Source organism: Sminthopsis crassicaudata, chromosome 1 (assembly GCF_048593235.1).
Source record: "Sminthopsis crassicaudata isolate SCR6 chromosome 1, ASM4859323v1, whole genome shotgun sequence".
NCBI lineage: Eukaryota > Metazoa > Chordata > Mammalia > Dasyuromorphia > Dasyuridae > Sminthopsis > Sminthopsis crassicaudata.
The window spans coordinates 281,194,496-281,215,380 of NC_133617.1; the positions used below are offsets into that span (position 1 = coordinate 281,194,496).

At 33.6% G+C, this 20,885-nt stretch overlaps 1 protein-coding gene across 3 annotated transcripts in view; it reads left to right on the top strand.

Annotated features, from left to right (window-relative positions):
* The window catches only part of KCNB2 (potassium voltage-gated channel subfamily B member 2), a 493,206-nt gene extending 473,399 nt beyond the window's left edge, over window positions 1-19,807 (top strand). For all 3 annotated transcript variants that reach the window (XM_074278870.1, XM_074278869.1, XM_074278871.1), the window contains one exon: window positions 571-19,807. In XM_074278870.1, the coding sequence (XP_074134971.1) occupies window positions 571-2,733 (2,163 nt within the window). In that variant the 3' untranslated portion in view covers window positions 2,734-19,807. The remainder of the gene's footprint in view (window positions 1-570) is intronic.
* The last annotated feature ends 1,078 nt before the right edge of the window (window positions 19,808-20,885 follow it).

Here is a 20,885-nt window from a genome sequence, read left to right on the forward strand (position 1 = left end):
TTAAACTACTTTATATAACTAAAATAGTTATAGTGAAAGGGAGAAAGGAAAGAGAACAGAATGAGCATTTATATGCAACTTATTCTATGCCAAGCTGTGATAAATGTTTTAATCCTATTATCTCATTTGATCCTCACAATAGCCCTATGAAGTAGATACTGTTTTTATCCCCATTTTGCAGTTGAGGAAACTGAGGCAGAGATTAAGTGATTTGGCAGGATCACACAGCTAGAAAATTTCTGAAATCAGATTTGGACTCTGGTCTTTTCGCTTCCAAACTCAGTACTCTATCCACTGCAGTCCTTGGCCACTGAGCACTGGATTTGCAATCAGGAGCCTGAATTTGAATCACAGCTTTGCCTCCTTTATTAACTAAGCAAATCATTTAAACTTTCTGATCTTTAGTTTCCTTATCAATAAAATGTGGTTTGTCATTCTCCCACTATCTGCCTCACAGGATTATTGTGAGAAAGGGACTTAATAAATTGCAAAGTCCTATTTGCAAGCATTGTATGTCCGATTTTCTGTGATCCATAGATTGCTAATTAATGTTTTATTTTTCCCCTCCAGATTTTGGCCATTGTATCCATTCTATTCATCGTACTATCCACCATTGCCCTGTCTCTCAACACCCTACCTGAACTTCAAGAAATGGACGAATTTGGTCAGCCCAATGACAACCCACAGTTAGCACATGTTGAGGCTGTCTGCATAGCCTGGTTTACAATGGAGTACCTTTTGCGCTTCCTGTCCTCACCAAATAAATGGAAGTTCTTCAAAGGCCCATTAAACGTCATTGATTTACTGGCCATTTTGCCATATTATGTCACCATTTTCCTCACCGAGTCCAACAAGAGTGTGCTTCAGTTCCAGAATGTAAGGCGGGTGGTGCAGATCTTCCGTATCATGAGGATACTCCGGATCCTGAAACTTGCCAGACATTCAACGGGCCTCCAGTCCTTAGGATTTACTCTGAGACGGAGTTACAATGAATTGGGCTTGTTGATACTCTTTTTAGCCATGGGGATAATGATATTTTCCAGTCTTGTATTTTTTGCAGAGAAGGATGAAGATGCTACCAAGTTCACCAGTATCCCTGCCTCATTTTGGTGGGCCACCATCACCATGACCACTGTAGGGTATGGTGACATCTACCCTAAAACTTTATTGGGAAAAATAGTGGGAGGCCTCTGCTGTATAGCAGGGGTGCTAGTGATTGCCCTTCCCATTCCAATCATTGTGAACAATTTCTCTGAGTTTTACAAGGAACAAAAACGTCAGGAAAAGGCAATTAAAAGGCGGGAGGCCCTGGAGCGAGCTAAAAGAAATGGAAGTATTGTTTCCATGAACTTAAAAGATGCCTTTGCTCGGAGTATGGAACTTATTGATGTGGCTGTAGAAAAAGCAGGAGATTCTGCCAACACTAAGGATTCCACGGATGATAACCACCTATCTCCAAGCCGATGGAAGTGGGCCAGGAAAGCCTTGTCAGAAACCAGCTCCAACAAATCCTATGAGAATAAATATCAGGAAGTGAGTCAGAAAGATTCCCACGAACAACTCAACAATAGTTCTTCAAGCCCTCAGCATTTAAGCGCTCACAAACTGGAAATGCTTTATAATGAAATCACTAAGACAACCCAGCCCCACTCACACCTGAACGCCTCTGATTACCAAGAGCAAGCTGAAAAACCCCCTGTGTACAAAGAGGAGATTGAGATGGAGGAAGTGGCCTGCCCTCAGGAGCAGCTGGCTGTGGCCCAGACGGAGGTCATCATGGACATGAGGAGCACTTCTAGTATTGATAGCTTCACCAGCTGTGCTACTGACTTCACAGAAACCGAAAGATCCCCCCTCCCACCCTATGCCAGCACTCACTTACAAATGAGATTCCCCCCTGACCCCACAGGGGCAGAAGAGCACCAAAGAGCCAAGGGACTCCCATTTTTAACCCTCACCAGGGAGAAAAGTTCTGCCCCTAGGGATGCTACATTTGAATATACTCCAATTGACACCACTGGGAGCCCAGACTCAGTAGTGCCCCAGTCTGTTCTGCATAGTCCTCTGCAGTTTGACACTGCAACCGAGAGTCCAAAAAGTTCTCTAAAAGGCAGCAATCCCCTAAAGTCCAGATCCCTGAAAGTGAACTTCAAGGAGAGCAGAGGCAGTGCCCCCCAGACTCCACCTAGCACTGCCAGGCCCCTGCCGGTCACCACTATGGCAGACTTTACTCTACCCACACCCCAACATATCAGCACCATTCTCTTAGAGGAGAATTCTCCCCAGGGCGAGAGACCCTTACTAGGCACTGAGGTCTCAGGGCTCTGTCAGGGACCTGCAAAGGGTACATCTCCTCTGTTTCCCAAACAAAAACTATTTCCTTTCTCTTCAAGAGAGAGGAGGAGCTTCACTGAAATAGACACTGGAGAAGACGAAGACTTCTTAGAGCTCCATGGAGCCTCTAAGGACAGGCAGCCAGACCCCAGCTCAAATTGCTGTGGGGATAAGCATAGTGATGGAAGAGACCCTTTAAGAGAAGAGACCAGTGCTCTCTCTTCCTCCCCACAAAACACAAGTCACAACTGTATGCAAGACATTTATCAAGCTGTGGGCGAAGTAAAAAAGGACAATAATCAAGAAGGGTACAAGATGGAAAACCATTTGTTTGCCCCAGAGATTCACTCAAATCCTGGGGAAACAGGTTATTGTCCCACACGTGAAACCAGCATGTGACTAGTTAAAAAAGCAATAAAAACTTGTTTCTTAAAAACTACAATTAGTAAAGCCTATGAACTAAAAATGGGAAGCCTCCCCCGTCTTTCCCCTCTCCCACTAAAACAAGTGCATAAGATGTTATTTTTGCATGGCATGAACAGTTTAGTTTAAATACTGTTTAAATAAAGAGTCGAGGCTGCTTTTTGTAACAAACAACCTAACACAAATGACTTCAAAACAGTGGATAAAATAAAGAGAGCTCTATCAGGAATTGGCATTCTGCAACGTCTGACATTTTTGATCCTTTCACTTATAATTAGACAAATTTTAAACTTTTAATTATTTTTCGGATTCCAATGAATTTTAGAATTTGCACATGAAAGGATGAAATGTCAATGCATGCATTCATAACAATGTGAAAAAAAAAAAGGTGCTTCGAGCTTGCAAAATGCATCTATTTGTAAATAATGGATCTGGGGGAGCCAAAAATCTCAAGAATATACGGAATTAAATTTCCAGGGACACAAGTACTTCCTTCATAGCCTGATGCCAGGAGGAGCTGTACAGACTTATGTTGCAAGATTGCAACCTCTATTTAAAGTATTTCATGTACCTTGCTTTCTATTATAAGGCTCATTAAGTCTATTAGTTTATTTAAGGGAAGACAGTATTTTTAGTTCTCTGTGCTATGTCATAGGGTGCATTTTTTTTAATTTGCCTTTAATTGTGGCATTTGTGGTTTAAACTATAACTCATGAGAATAGGCAAGATTTAATGACCAGATATTAAATTTTTTGAAATTTTATATTAAAATTTGGCAATACCTAGTCATGATGGCAATTATCTGTAATGGAAAATACCCATAGTTTAGAGCTAGAAGAGAACTCAGGAGTCATATAGTCTCACTCCCCTTGTTTTACAGATGAAGAATTGGAGGTCCAGGGGGTACAATGACTTGCACAAATTAAAAAAGATAATAAGCATCAAAAATCAAATTAGAACTCAGGTCCTCTGATTCCAGAGCCTCCTGCCATAACACCATGAGAAACCAGAACATACTTGAAGTTTAGAGTATTTTACCATTAATGAAGCATTTTCCACCCAATGACTTTCTGAGGTAAGTGAACTAAGTATTATGAGTGAGTCCTTGTTACAGATAAGAAAACTGATAACCACTGAAGTTAACTGTCTAATATAAAGAGTCATGGTCTATGAATGGTAGAACCAGTACCTGACCTAACCCACCTGCCAATTCCTGGGCTCCCAGTCCAGTGCTTTATAACATACTGCCCAAAATTCTATTTAACAATAGTTTGGGGTTTTTTTAATGGTTGTTTTGCTCCAATCTTATTAAAATGTGAAAGCTTGTTTATCTTAGAAGCTACTACTTTTTCCTCAGGTCCAACATGGGCTGTCTCTCTCTCCTTTTGCTGACATTCCAATAGGCACATGAACACTTCCTCTTCCCTAAAGAGAGCCTTCATTTAATCTTTAGATGAGTGAAGAGGAAATAGTCACTAAAGATTCCTACCATATTGCCAATTAGCACTGTCCTAAAAAATAAGAAATCTCATTTCTCTTTTATACTATGCCACTAGCTAGTTTCAGAGAAGTCACCAAAACTCTCTGCCCTTCAGTTTTCTCATCTGTAAGAATGTGGCTTAGATGATTTCCTGTGTGCCTTCTTTTAGCTCTAAATTTCTGTATTGCAGTAGTTTTTCAGAAATCTCTGAAATCTACTTGACTTTAATTAAAGATATGTGAATGTCTGGTGAGAGATACACAGTTCAGAATACACTGGACCAAAATACAAGCACAAAATATTTTTTATAAGAAACTACATCATAAATTTTATTACCAAATCACTTTCTTTTAATGATGAATCTAACTTAAAACTTTTACAAAATATGATTTCTTTATGAATAGAATCTGGTCATTATCTCTCAATTTTGAATGCAATTTGAAGGAGGGGTTCTTAGTTGAAATACAGGTAGCCCTACTATTGAATATAATTTTGCATATCTATTTTCCACTGTGCTTACAACTTACAATAATTTTCACATTTAATTGTTCTGAAACATAGCTCTTACATGTTATGATCATTAATCATATATTTATCTAAATTGTTTCTTAGTTGATATTTTCAATGACTAAGACTAAATGAGAATCAATTTTTATATGCTTAAAGTGTTGGTCTGTATTTTCTATAGACAGTTTTCCAAAATCAAACCTAAAGGTATTTTCCAGAACACTGGCCTATAGGTTAAATATAAACAAGGCCCAATCGCCACTTTACAATGTGTCTACATGAAATGAGGTGTTGTTGGTTTGTTTTGTTTTGTTTGTTTGTTTTCTCAGAATGTTCTGTAATACAGGGTCTTTAAAAATAACAAAGATAAACAACTTTATGTCATTTGTCTACATGATACATGATGACACAAAGAGTGCAGACAGTTTTCTGGGGTGAATTTGTCTTACTGTCCAAAACAATTCAACAAAGATGTATCTGTTAGTCCCTACTCCAGGTTCTGCCCAAAGACCCTAACTCTACAACCCATGATTTTGAAAGCCTCCTCTCAGAAAAGTGACCCCTTCTACCCTTTTCTTTAAAAGCTATTTTATGGTTGAGAATTTTAAGAAATTCTACTACCCTGAGCCCTTCCTCCAATTTTCCCTAATTTTTATTATCAAAATCTTTAGTAGAAAAAAAAAAAAAATGTTATTCCTCAGGCAAATAATCTCACAAAGAACTATTTTCATGAGTCTGAATACTTCCAAGATAGTCTGGATAGTATACTGAAAGCTACCTGGAGATTATTGATGCTAGGGAATATTCCTTACTGTTAGCTACAATTTAATTCCTGTTGATATTTGTCACTGAGCAAAGAATGTGTGGATCTCAAAAGAAATAGTCTATGACATGGATGATCTGTTCATTCTGTTAAATCTGGCAACTAGTATGGATTGTCAGAAGGTTTGCTTGGCCATATAAATTCATTTTAAAATAAAAATAAAGCTACTTGTTCAGCCATGTCATTGCCTAATTCGCTCAAAATAGCTTATTTACACTGCTTACCAGAACCAAAATATATTGGTAGTTCATGAACAAAGAAGAAATCAAAGTGTATATCTAGTGTGTCACAAGAAGGAATGAGTGCCTGCCATAAGCACTAAAACTTAGAACTAGAAAAGTCTTCTTTAAATGGTAAGGAAAAAAAAAAAACAAACACATTGGACCATTAAGATATTAACACCCTGAATGGGTGCTATCCCATGTGTACAGGCTTAGAGGAACAAATTATCACAGAAAACAATAATGATTTGAAAGCTTAGGTATATCCTCTCAAACTACCAAAAATTCATAAGGAAATTTCAAGAATTATTTTGTAATTACCCAGTTTATTTAAAGTAGTGTTTGGCCAGTTAACTACAATCATTTATCTTAAAAATTATTATGGATAGTAAATTGTGGTCATTGCATTGATATTTATGATAACAAAGTTTTGAAATTAAATCATTATATTATTGTTGCATTTAGGAAAAATATAATTTTGTATCATGTAGCAGTTTCTTCTAAGACCTTGGACATGAAATACATTAGGCAAAAGATCATAGTAAACTAATTGTTTCATTGAAACAAACAAAAAAAGTAAAATGTACTTGCAAATACTTTTAAGCTGTGTTCAAAATAGTAAGGAAAATATCTTCCCTTAAGAGCATATTGAAGAGGATTATGGATTGTTTAACATAGTTTTATTCTAAGAATGTAAAATCAATAAATGCCTATCAAAATAATGTAATGGATAAATGAAATTCTGATTTTTAAATAACTATTTCCCTAGGAAATAAGTGGTGAAATTGATTGGTTGCTATGAATTTCACCATGTTGTCTTTATGAAATCCAAACTGTGATTTCATAAAATTTTATTTTAAAGAACATATAAATAATTCTTTTAACCCAATAAGGGATTAGATTGCTTTTCCTCTAAATTAATTTTAAAGTAATTGGTTTCAGTTCTATTTATCTAGAGAAATTGCCAAATTAGTGCAGGAATTAGGAAAATCTCTGTGAAGATTTGTATTTTTAATTAACAATTTTGTTTATAATATTAAAAGCAAAGGATTTTTAATGATTTTCTTACTTAATAGCCACATGTTAACAGCAAAATATTGCTATTTTTTATTTTGGAAGTAGTTTTTTTGTTTTTTGTTTTTGTTTTTTGGTATTCAATCTTTAAATTCATGTGAATTTAAATTTCGGTTAAGATTCTAAAACTAACCTTCATTCCTTTCTGCCTGCTTACCTGTCCACTTCCCTTCTTTTCTTCTTTACTTCCTTCCCCATTTCCTTTCCTCATTCCTTCATTTCTACCTTATTTTCTCCTGAAACAAGTCCTATGAAACTTGAATGAAAATGGAAATTTGAAAAGAAGGCATATCACCAATAAAAAGGGGGAAGAGTTCTAAACCCCAAAATCTTAGAGCACTTCCTAAATTGTTAAATTCCAACTTAAGGAATATTACCATTTATTGATTGATTTCAATTTATGCTACTTGCCTGACATAACTGAATAAATATTTATTTTTCTATTATTGCCATTTATGCATAACTTCTTTACTAGTCTTAAAAATTTTTAGCCTATAAACATGTATATATTTTTTTTAATAAAGAAAAAACCCTTCTTTAATAATAGGGCAATACGGGGTGGCCAGGAATTAAAAACACAACAAAAGGGAAATATGGAACAGAAAATATAAGTTAATAAGATGTTTTTAAGCAAGGAAATATATATATATATTTAGTATATATGTGAATATATTTATATAAGTAAATAGAGGCACATATTAACAAGAATTTCAGAATTGTGATTGTAAATTTAACTATTAATCCTCTGTTAAAGAAATCACTAGTAAAAATATTTTCATCCATAAAGAAATTATGTGACTAATTCCATGGGATGAGCTGAGGTCTCTATAGCTATGTAGGTTTCGTGAGTTTTTACTACATGTGTTTCAATACTTCCCTTCAATATTCCCCTATTTTACTCAAGTTCTAATACTTTACCTTTTCTAAAGATAAAGTCCAACTTTCCATTTCAGTATCATTCGAATAGGACTACTAAGTTCTAGTGAATGGCCAAAATCTATTGATAGTAATGGGACTTGTCCCATTAATTTCAATGAGAACTTACCTATTAGAACAACCCTTTAACCTTGAAAGAATGTTGTTAAAAACAAATGATTCTGTTGCATAAAGTCATTTCTACCTATTCAGGCTTTTTTATTATAAAAAAAGAAGAAAAATATTGAATGATGGAATGAGGAGCAGTCCAAGAAGGACTGACTCTGGCATAGACAATAAAACTGGTAAGCTTATGAACAATTTGTATAGATAGACTTTCCAATATAGGCAGTATAGCTCAACAATATGATTTGAAAGAAATTACCCACTCCCATGATGGGCATTTTGTGAGACAAAAATGAAAAAATTAATTTGTCAGGAAAGTAAGTAGTAATCAAGAAGATAAATTTGGAAAGAAAAATCAATATCTTCCACCATTTACTACCAACAATAAAGTCAATTTAGTTTTAAAGACTGGCGTTTTAGAATCAATCAGTTTATGTCTGCATTGTAGATGTTCTCTTCCTCCAAAGTTTTTGGTAAAACTGTTGTCAGCCTTCTCTGGCATCTCTTTAGGTACAATTCTATATATTGCCATTAGATTGAATTGAAGCTCTGACAACAGGCTACCTACAGTTTATTCAGAACTCAAGTCTTCAGGCATCTGGAGCTATACAAACTGGTACCTTGAAAATCAATAAGAATCTGGAAGTCAACTGAAACACCAATAAATATTCATTATGGACCTCTTTTTTTAATAATTTAATTTACCAATTGAATTTAAAATTTCAGTTCAATTCAGTGACTGCAGGTAGATTCATCCTTAGTTAGGTCCTTAAAATCAAGGTTTCCCATAGCATTGAATGCTGTTTATCTAGGGTAATGTAGAAGGAATGGGGGGACCCATATGTGATTTCATCAGTGTGGGGTACTTCAGTGTGTACTAATCTGTAATTTATCATATTACTACCAAAGTGTTAAATGACTTGTTCCCAGTCCCCCCCCCCACAGTATATATAAGAAGGAAGAATTAAACCCTGGGTCTTTTTTACTCTGAGGTTGAACTTCTATTCCCTAAGTCATGTTGCCTTTCATGCTGTAGGCCTGTGTATTTTTTTTCTTTTAATAGCCAACTAAAAACAAATATAGACTTTATTTTTTAGACACAGCATACTACTATACAAGATTCACTAGTAATAAAATGACCTATGCTTTGCACATTCTGTATGGAATCAGCAGTCTTCCTGTTCATTTTTAAACCTATTTTTAAAACTTATAGAACATTATCTTTGCATTATGGTATCCAAATTTTAAAATTTATGCAAATTTAAAGCATCAAGATATTAAACCATAAATAAGTCAGAAGTAAATGTGTAAAAGAATTTTTAAGCAATAATGAAATGCCATTAAGTCACTGAAACATACTTTTTAAATATTAAGCTTTAGATTTAACTGCATATGTTTCCAGCTGCTAATGTTCAACCTGAAACCGTGTGTGTGTGTGTGTGTGTGTGTGTGTGTGTGTGTGTGTGTGTGTAGTGAAATAGGGAATATAAGTACTAAAATGCCAATTGATTTAATATATTTTCAATGGAAAAAAAATTATCCTCTACCTAATTGGTACCAGTCTATTAGGAAAGACATTTGAGAAGCTCAATTAATGTTTCCACACAGAACCTGACCACTAATATTTTGGGGACCTTTTCCTTTCTATGGAATTCATCCTTCATCACTCCTCCTTTTCATTCCTCTAAAACCCTCAACAAAGACCATTTAATTATTGGTCATAGAACAGTTATCAATAAAGAAACACTTATTACTAATTAGAGCATAGCAGATTTATTTAGAAGAACAACTTAGAACCCAAGATTGACGACTGGGGAGGCTGTGAGAAAACTGAAGATTACAGCAGATGCTAAGGGGAAAAAATGATAAAGAGACCCATGTGACTACAGCATAAAAGTGATGAGAGTAGAGATAGATTTCCTCAATTTTTGTTGCTAGCAGGAAAAAATAAGGCAAATTTTCTGTCTTTACACCATGCACCTGATTTTCAAAGATAAATAGTTTCTTAAATAGGAGGGAGAGGAGTTAATAAAGAAATCATTACTGAGGAGTGGTATTTGAGATGCCATAGAATGCCCAATCGAAGATATAACAATATTCTAGTATACTTGATAAATGTAACATTTCAACCAAGGAAAATGGATGCTTTCATATCTGTTCTTCAAGATACAGTACAGAAGGTAATGAAGTGTGAAATGAGGTTCAACCAAAGATATTGAATATGAACTATATGATTTCTTATTTCTTTTTATCCAGATCTCTGATTTCATCAGTATGTGTAACTCCTAGTGTGGGAATTCTGTCTACCAATGCAGATTATCAAATAATCTTTTAATTTATGAACTGAGTAACCTGTGTCACTAAGAAGTTACTGGACTTGCCCAGACAGAAGCAGGTTTTGCATATGAGTCTTTACAACTCTAAGACCAATTCTATATGCACTAATTCCATTCTGTGTTTTTCCTAAATGTAGAATTAAAAAAATATTTTATATGTCGAGTGGATTTTTTTCTTCATTTTGAATCAAATACAAATCTTTTTTTCTTCACTATGGCCAAAATTAATATTATTTTATTAAAAAATCTCTCCTTTTACCCTTTATTGTAGAAGCAATTTTAGATTGAAGAAGCATTTCATCCAATGCATGTGTGTTAATAATCTTGTCAACTAAATTTTTTCAGCTATCCAAATAATCCAAAATATTTTAAACTATTATTTCCTTAAGATAACATAAAGTAGTTATTGAAACACATGTTTTGAGGAATTGGAAAATTTACAAGTAACATTTATAGATTTATCTCTTGTTGCTTTAAAGAAAAATTAACTTCCCTTGGGCAAGTATTTCATTATATTGGGGGAATTTGATAATTAAAAATATTTGACCTAGCTGCCTTTTTAATACAATAAAGAAATATATATTTCTTCAGGAGCAAAAGCAGTCCTTCCTCAAACTATTTTATATGTTAGAGGCTTTTTTATATTATCTTTAGTACTATGAACTTAAATTAACAATCTGAATCATTCATATTCGAGACATATCCTGGTCACCCTTTATGTTGCAAAATGTCTGTATTGCTAAAAGTACATTCTGTAAAATAGTTCATGTTAAAGCCATTCTTCATGTAGACACACATCTCCTCAAGTTTACTATTAATCTTTGTGTCCATTACAAATCATTAAACCAAAGTACAAGATGTCTCCATGTAAAAAGTTCTCATCAATTTTGTATTTTTAATTTAGATTTTATAAGTTAGTAATTTTTCATCCAAATACCATTTGATTAACTAAGGAAAACAACTTAGAGGTGGATTCAACTTTGATTTTATTTAAAATTCGACTATGAAAATCATTTTTTAATATTGTCTTATTATGTATGTAGTATTATTTGTGTAATAATGATAGACAGACATGAAGCAACTACTCCTACACTTTCCAAAAAAATAGTAATTCAGTGTGTAATTACTTCAAACACCACCACTAGCCTCTCCTTGTGTGATATGAAAAATCACAGAGAAGATTGAGAGTACAGCTATCACAGCAAGCAGAATCATAACTCTATGAATCTATTAAATTCATCTTAAAATAATAACTGAATTTCATCAAAGCAAAGACTATTGAAAATTCCATTTTCAGAAGATTCAGTAGGCATTTCTGTGGGGTTTATTAGGATGCATGATTCTTATTGTTGGATCCTTGAACCCACCATTGTCACATTTCTCACTTTAATGCTTTCGTTGATTTAACAAGCATTTAAGTGGCTATTGGGAGTCAAGCACTGAATTGTGCTTCAGATACAAAGAAAAAAATCAAACAGCCCTTACTCTCAAGGAGCTTCTGTTATGAATCAGCAATCCATTCTAAATGTTTTAGTGTAATACCAAATGCTCTGAATATTTGTTCTAAGTTATTTTAATTTTAAAATTAATTTTAAATTAACATAAGCTTGATATCTGCAAAAAAAAAACAAAGCCATTTTCTAAACCATATCTACATGACTCAACCTCAACCTTAACAATCTTTAACATTTTAAAAACAAATGAATTAATACTGTATTTCTTCTTTTCATTAGGTTTTGTCAAAAGAGCAAAGTTCCTGGTTTATTAATAATATTCAGATAAAATATGATGCTGCCCTAATTGCTCACTAAGTGTATTTATTACATTGTCTTCAATTGCTATGTAGTGAATATAAAATCCCAAATGTTCATTCATGTCTGCTTCCTACAAGTGCCATCAAGACATTCATGCCACTGTTACTATAGCAACACCTTATGCTAATATCAAACAACCTCATTCTATGGTATCATGTACATAGGACATATACAAAAGTGATTGCAAAACGCTTACATTGACAATGCAATTATACCTTCTGTTAAAATGATTGCCTGTTTCAACTTTTGTATCTGCATCTTGTTTTATCACAAACTGAAGCCTTTTTTTCATCTCATAGTTGGTTTTCAGAGATTTTTCCAGAATATCTGAAGTCAAGTATTCATGGTCTCAAGTCATCAGACAATTTAGTATAAAAATACAATGTGTTGATAGGCTACAGAGTGGGAGGTTGTTGGGTTGTTGCTTTTTCTTTTGCCTGAATTATTCAGATAATACTTTTTCATTGACTATGCAGACCTACCCATAGAAAGCTTCATATTATCTCTATTACATATAAAGCAAAAGATAGAATTTTGATTAGACTTCCTACCTATCTGATATTAGCTATTTTTATATGATCATCAAAAGATAAAAGAAAGATTTTTTCGAAATGAATCAAAGAAATAGAAAACATTTTTATTTTTATCCCAGAAAAATAGTCAATTTCCTTCAAATTTATTTTTCATACTCAAACTTTTGAAAATCAAACAAAGATAGCATTATGGATGACTAAGAAAAAGCAAAAACTTAAAGACATAATTCAAATGATTAAATAAAAGAAAAACCTTGGTCTCAATTATTTCAATATTTTCAACAAAATTTGTTTTGAGAGGACCTAAAACATATGAATGATTATTCTATTTCTCTACTATATTCTCTGGGTATTAGAAAATGAATTTTCTAAATCTTAAAACTCAATAACCAATTACTAGATTGAGCTCTATATTAGGTTCAGACAGCAACACTCTCTAGGAAATGACAAAATAATGATGAAGTTGTTTAGAAATTACAGCAACTAACTCAAGTAAAAATTCTTTGGGGCTAATCATGGCTAATTTCTTAATGAACTAGATATATTCAGAAAGGAAAGTGATTCAAAATTTTAGACATATAACTTTTACTAAGTCACTCAAGTCTTAACAGATTTAAAGCATCTTTTTGGGGAGAAGTTTAGACCTCTGATTTTTTTGACATAGGATTTTTCCACAGAAGCAGAGCTATTTCTTAGCCATAACATCTAATCTGAGACAGATGCATGAGAGACTGAGAGGTTGAGACTTGCTAATGGTCCACAACCAGTATTTATTAGCAACAGGTCTAGAATACAGGTTTTCCTGACTCCAAGCTAGCCTCTATTCTAAACTGCCTCTTGAAACCCATGCAACAACAAAAACAAAAACCTTAGGGATAGAATACTCAGACATAAAAGCAGTTTAAGGATCAACTAAGACAATATTCAATCTTCATCTACTCTTAAATGCATAAGTACACTAGCATGAACTACATATCATTTTCTTCAGTTTAATTATTTTGGAGCATTTGGATTTTTTTTCTGAGAATTCTCTGAATATTGCAGGGAAATACCAAAAAAGCACAAACAGTATTTTTTTCCCAAGATTTCTCAGTTGATTGGGTAGTCATGGCTTCACTACCATCAATATCACTACATTAGCATTTCATAATAAATAGCTATATAGAAATATTTTAATACAAGCTGTCAATAGAAGATAAAGCATATGAATAAATGGTAACTCTTGTCCAATCTCATTCATCTGCCTCAACATGCTTTCTTATTTGCTTAAAAAAGTTTGATTTCATTTTGCAGTAGATGACCCAGTTTCATATATAAATGTTTGTTCAACTGTCTGTCATACACCTTTAGTGTAAAAATTCTCTATTACATTTAATGATATCTGTATCAATGTCTCCATTATCTGCTGCATTTTAACTTCACAACAAAGAAATGTGGTTTCGTACTAATAGATTTTGCTGATCAGCTAAATATTTCTGCACCAGTCAGCATATTTGTATGCATGTCTGTACAATTGTTCAACATCAAAATACTTGTTTAATTTATGTCAAATGTCTATGAAATTAATTGTTCTCCATTTCAGTCTGGTAGAATATACAGGATAGAAAATAAATGTGTAAATGAATCATCTGTGTCTCATTTCACTTCTCTGCATGAAATCACTATACATTAAGCATTGCTGACATATCCACTCAACAATTCATAGTCCCTGGAGATCTCATTACTGTTTTATGCAGGTAGATCTGGAAAGATGTGTAAGATACAACTGCTAAACTTGTAAAAAAAATGAAAAATGAAACTGGAATCCATTGTAATTCCAAAAAAAGGAATATTATACTTCTGTAATTCAAAGTCAATTGACTTATTTTTTATCCATGGATTATGTTACTTGACTTATATGTCAGAAGAATTGAATTCTTCTTTCCATAACAATAAGAAACTAGCTTTCCATAACAAGAGGAAAAGGATATCAAAGCAACTACCTTTTGAAGTTGTCTTTAACTTCTATTCCTAACTATCTCTGGTGATAGTACGTACCCTATAGACAGAAACTTTGGGAAGACTCTTCAACTTGTTTTCCTTGTTGACTTGAAAAACTCATTATTCCTTGTTCAGTAAGGTCAAACTTTCCCAAAAACCTAGCATGTTCAGACAGGCAATTATAGATGGAAAAATAATAGGCTGGAGAATTTTTTTCATTTTTTGTTTGTGGGTAGAGGAATATAAAGTCATAGATTTAGACCTGGAAGGGATCTTAAACTCATCTAATCTATACCTCTCATATTTTTCCAAGTGAGAAAACTGAGGTCTAGAAAATTTTAGTGACTTACCCACAATCAATAAAACACAATCAATCAATCAAAAAAAAAAATACCTATTAAGCACCTATTATGTGTCAGACACTGTGCTAAGCACAAAAATAGGCAAAAAAAATATTCCCTGAACTCATAGAACCCACTATTTAATGGGTAGGACAACAAAAATTAATATATACAAACAAACTATATTCAAGATAAATAGGAAATAATCAACAGAAAGAAAGCACAAAATTAAAAAAGGTTGGAAATGGCTCCTTCTAAAATATGGGATTTTAGTTGGATATTCCAGGCATAGAGGATAGCAAAAGGAAATGTCTGGAGCTGAAAGATAGAGTGTCTAGTTTATGGAATAGCAAGGAGACCAAATTCAATAGCTAGAAGATAATGTGTTAGGGAATATGACATAAAGTGAACTGGAAAAATAGGAAATGGCTAGATTATGAAGGACTCTGAATGCCAGAAGAGTTTGTGTTGTATTCTGAATGTGAGAGGGAATTGCTGGAATTTGTGGAGAAGGCATGACATGATCAGATTTTAGGAAAAAGAAGGAAGAAAAGGTTTTATAGTAAAAGATACAAATTCAATTCTAGATATGTTGAGTTTGAGCTGTCAGCAGGACATTCAGATGGTAATATCTAACAAGTGGTTGGAAGTACAAGATTAGAATACTGAACATAAGGATTTGAGAGTCTGCATAGAGAATTGAAACAATGGAAAATTTGGTAGTTAAAAGAAAAGAAAAAATTCACTTAGAAGCAAATTTAGGTTAGAAGAATGCTGAGCATATTTGTAAGGAAAATGCCACCATAGTGAGAGTTAATAATGTAATGGCTTAAAGGAAAGGGAAGAGGAAGTAAGGACAAGTACACAAGTAGGGTGATATTTTTTGTAATGAAATGAGAGGGAAAAGTACATACTGTCTGGTCACTATGCACTCAACTAATGTCCCAAAAGCAGAAAGAGTGAGGTGAAGTAATGATGGGGATGGAGTAACATTGAGATAACTGCTTCTGATAATCTTCATTTGTATATCATTGGTAAAGCAAATTTACGAATAGATCTGCTTTTTCATCTACACCTCTTATATTTGAATCCCATACTTCAAGTTTCTTCAAACAATAAAGGAGCTGAGTTTGGAAATGGAAGAAAAGAAATAGATCAGAACAACTTCTGTCATCCATGTTACCCCAAAAAAATTTCCTCATGTCTGAAAGAATCTCAAGATTCTCTGAGATGGAGGAATCTGACCAAGGAGTCACCTCAGTGGTCAGGTTTTCCAAAAACACTTTACTCAAGAAGTGAGCCAGTTGGCATTCTCTCATCAGCATATTCTACCAGAGATGCCTGCTGAGGACTTAGAGGGATAGGGATTTGGAGGTCGAATGATTTAATCATCGATGATAATATATAATGAGTTAATATTTTGCTATTTTTTTAGTATTTCTGATTAAGTCAGAAGGGCTATGAACAATTACAACCCTTGGGTGATTTTTAAAAGTCAGTCCATGTAGTTTGAGATGTTTATGGAGAAGCCAGAATTTAAGAAAGAACCTGATTCTGAGAGAGAATCAGTTTGGGTGGAGAGAGGTGGCCAGGAGGACATTGTCCCCTACTATCCCCATGTTGGTCATGGCATCTATTAGAGAAGCTACTTGCCCAAATGGAGACTTCCTCCAGCACATGAAGAATTCGTTAAAAAGAATTCAAAGAACAATTGAAGCAGAAACTCTAGATGCACAAGAGTGAAATGATTTCCTCTTGGCAAAACATTTCACTGATACATGCTATGATTCCAAAAACATCTTCTTACTTTCCAACATCTTTTTCTTACTTTAGCAATTGGAGGCAGAAAAAACTCAATTTTGTCTCCTATTCCCACAAAATCTTCTTTGTATATTCTTGGTAAGAAACCAAGTAGGAAAAAAAAGCATAAAAAGCAAAAGCAGGGAAAAGAAATTGGAGACTTCTTTTAAAGAATCACTAAACCAAAAGTGAGGAAAAAAAAAGTAAAAGAATAAGAAGCACAGAAGACATCAGTGCTCTACCTCTACTGACCTGGGAAAGAAGTAGCTTCATATACTTCTCATTCTATTAACACACTTTCCTCCCTACCCTACTCAATTATATTTTTCCTTTGGTCTTTAAGAAGTACATAGGACAGCACCAAGTTCAGAACACAATAAACATGGTGTGTGCATAAAAGGAAAAGAGGGAGAAAGGGAGTATTTCACCTGCTCTAAGAGAACTTTAAAAAAAAGAAAGAAAAAAAGAAAAAGAAAACATTATTTTCTCCAAGCACCTTTCATCTTCCACCTCATATAAACAATTGTTACAGGCTAGCCTAGGGAAAAAATGAGTTCTCAAACCAAAGGCTCAATATGCTCATCCCCCAGTGCTTTGATACTACCATCCTAACTTCTGTAGCTAATTTTCAGGGAGTTGGTAATTGCATTCAAGTGCCTGGTATCAAAGATCAAGAATCCTGAACAAGGACTTTAGGATTTCAGACTTTAGCTTGAATACCTTAACAAGTGTTGATTTTACTTTAAGCATCTCTAACTTCTCTAAACACTGTGCAAATCCTCATATACTCAAACTGCACTTCCATCTTCTCTCATAAGAAAAGGAGCTTTGATATCAAGAAGCAAAGATAAAGGACATGGAATAGAAAATTTCAAAGTAAATACTATCTTCACAAAAGTCCTGTGGATAATTTTGGCTTTCATAGCCAAAGAAGGTGATCAAGAATATAGAGAGCATTCAGAGGAGAGTTAGAAAGATTTATGATGCTAGACTAAAAGGAATAAGATGAATAAGATTACTCAGCCTGAGGGAGAGAAGACTGAAGGGAGGATTAATAATTTCATCCAAAATTCCATTAGAATACTGATGTTAGAAGACAGGGGTAGGACCTGCCTTCAAAGTGACCTATCCTGTAGAAAGAGGACCACAAAAGCATCATTATGTAGTCAGATCACACGATTGGACCATGATTATTACTAAATTCACCCAATATCAAGGCACTTTATAAGACTTCTCTGTTAAGAAAAGATTCTCAGAGGATGGTAATCAATAAATTTCTTTCTCTACTTCATCTGAATGTTAGAGGAAATAGATTTAAACTGACACCATTATATTATAATAGAATTGAGAAAGAGAAGGGATCTTAAAAGGTCAATTTATCTAATCTCATTTTGTAGTTGAGGATATTAAGACCTGAAGATATTAAGTTATTTATTTAAGGTTGCCCAAGTAAAACCATATTTCAATTCAGGTCTAATGATTTCCAGGCCTGTCTGTGTGTGTTCCATTATGCTTATCTCCAAAAGTCAAATAAAGAGCTTTTTTTGACCTACTTTAAAGATATGAGCATGCAGGTAGAGAAGACGTGGCGCAAAAGAACCAAACCCAATTCACACTTCATGGGTATCCTTTTATAAACAAGCTCATATAGAAGCCCAAGAAAGGAGCTTCTATCCTGAGGCATTATATAAATAGCAATAAACTTGGAGTCATGGGACTTAAAGATCTTTATTTTACAGTCTATTAAAGAGTATAGAAATAATATGGTTGTAAAATCCTTGTCTAGAAGGTCCTCAGAGACTATCTATCCAATGAAGGCATTTTACAAAATTAGGAAAATATATCCCAGATACGTTCAGTGATGCCCTAGTTTACACAGGGAATATGTATAACTACCAGGATTTGAACACAAGTCTTTTGATTTCAAATCCAGAGCTCCTTTTATTAAATCACACTACATTAATTGGCATAAGAAATAGTTTCCTACAAATAAGACAAGTTATTAAACAATAGAGGAAACAATGTAACTTGTAGAATACTCTTTTTAGAATATCTCAAAATTGATATAGATACCCATATGTCTTTGTTGAGAAATGTGACTATGTCTGAAAATAAAAAGAGAGAAATTATCCATTCTTCCCATTCCAAAGATTCTATAATATGTAACTCTCAGGAACTTAATTTATCTCTTCTAAATTCAGTTGTAGATTGTACTCATTAAATTAGCTGTCATGACAAAACATCACAAAAAATCAGATAGAAGTCATGAGACAATAGGAAAGGGAGACCCACAAACAAATTGATCACCAACTGTAACCAGAAACTTGAAATGTATAGCCCTCAAAACTCAATGTTCTGAGACAGAAAGAGTAGAGGACTAACCTGAGATAGCTCCAAGTGGTCAGAAAATCCCAGAAGAATGGATAACAGGCTCAAAAATTCTGAGGTCCCTAATATTATGTCTTGTAATATCAGGAAGGATCATAAATCCACATATATATCATATGTGTATATCATATTCATATATCATACAACCTTTGGGCATATAATTTCTCAATATTTTGTATTTGGCATATTTTAAACATGTCAGTTACTAGACAAAGTCAAGAAGTGACAATGGTGAATATCACATAATAAAGTATTCCATATGATCCTCTGTGCATTGGAAATTGAACAAAATGAAGAAAATACTGAAAAGAAGTAATTTTTAAAAGATCAGTTTGGATGTATGATGAAGGAGTGTCTTCAACTTCAAAAATCCTTCAAGATTTGCTACCAAGAAAACCACAACAATGTCATGTGAGAAATATTATTGTAAGAGACATTTGACTTTGGTTATATTAGTATATTAAAGTAGAAAATGACTGTGCCTTCCTTTTTTCTCCTCTATAAAAATTACTTTATGCACTAAATTAAATAGGAAGAGAAAACATGAAAATGAAAGAGAAAATAAAGGTCTTCTATAGTGCTTTAGGAAGAGAAGTAGAAAGAAAGATGTAAACGTTCACTTGGGAGAGGGACATAGAGAGAGAGGAGAAGAAAAAAAGGAGAGAGAGACAGAGACAGAGAGAGAGAGACAGAGAGAGAGAGAGAGACATAGAGAGAGAAAGAGAGAGAGAGAGAGAAAGACAGAGAGAGAGACAGAGAGAGAGAGAAAAAGAGAAAGTTAATTGTTCATTTAAAAGATAAGAAAATGGATCTCAAATCAAAGCATAACCATAAAAGGAAAAATTATTTCATGCTTTGACTAGAGTTAATCAGATTGCAATACAATGAGTGTTGAGGAACCAGACCCCTCAAATATCTGGAATATTAGCTGTTCTCTCCTTTAAGAAGCAAGGAACTGAGCAATGTTAAGTAAAATTATATGAGATTAAATTACAAAAGCAGTTTCTGAGCTATGCCTACGATCAGTTCAATTTTCATTTTTTATACCTAAAGTGTTACAATTGCCTTGAGCTACAGCAAAATTTTGAGTAATTAGACATTATATTTTATTTACCATCAGTTCTATATGACAGTATGGCATAGTGGAAGGGAAATAATCTTCCAGTCAGGTGGACTCCTACTTCTATCTCTGATACAAACTGGTTTTGTTGTCCTAAAACACTTTCACTTAACCTCTCAGTAATCCAGGGAATTCCCTAAAATAATAAATTGCAAAGCAGTTATCAATTTGCATTGGTATAGAGTTTCCTCAAGGGACATTTCCTTTATCAATGAAGTAACAGGGTTGGTTAAACAAGGGGAAAATGTGTACTATAAGGCACAGAAGTAAATATTTGTCCACATTTTTTAAAAGATTTTCACTTGAGTTGAAATTAATGTGGTTTTGGCTCAACATTCAATTAAATAGAAAATTGAATTAACCAGAAGACTCCATTCTAAGGAGTTATTTGATTTGAATTATAATTTATTTTACCCACAAATTGATCCTGAATGGGAATACAGAGTCATTGATACAATTCCTTCATTTTTTCTAATCAATTAATTAACATCCACATCCTCCCTGCAGCAAAGAATTAGAGAAAGAAAGCTCTAAGACATTGCAAATAGCAAAGATGGGTAAATTCAGGTTCCTCAGCATAATAAATGATAACAACTTGTTGACTAAATCATGTCAAGAATTTCTTCTCACTCTTGAGTTTTAAATTATTTCTTTTAAATTGATTGTACTT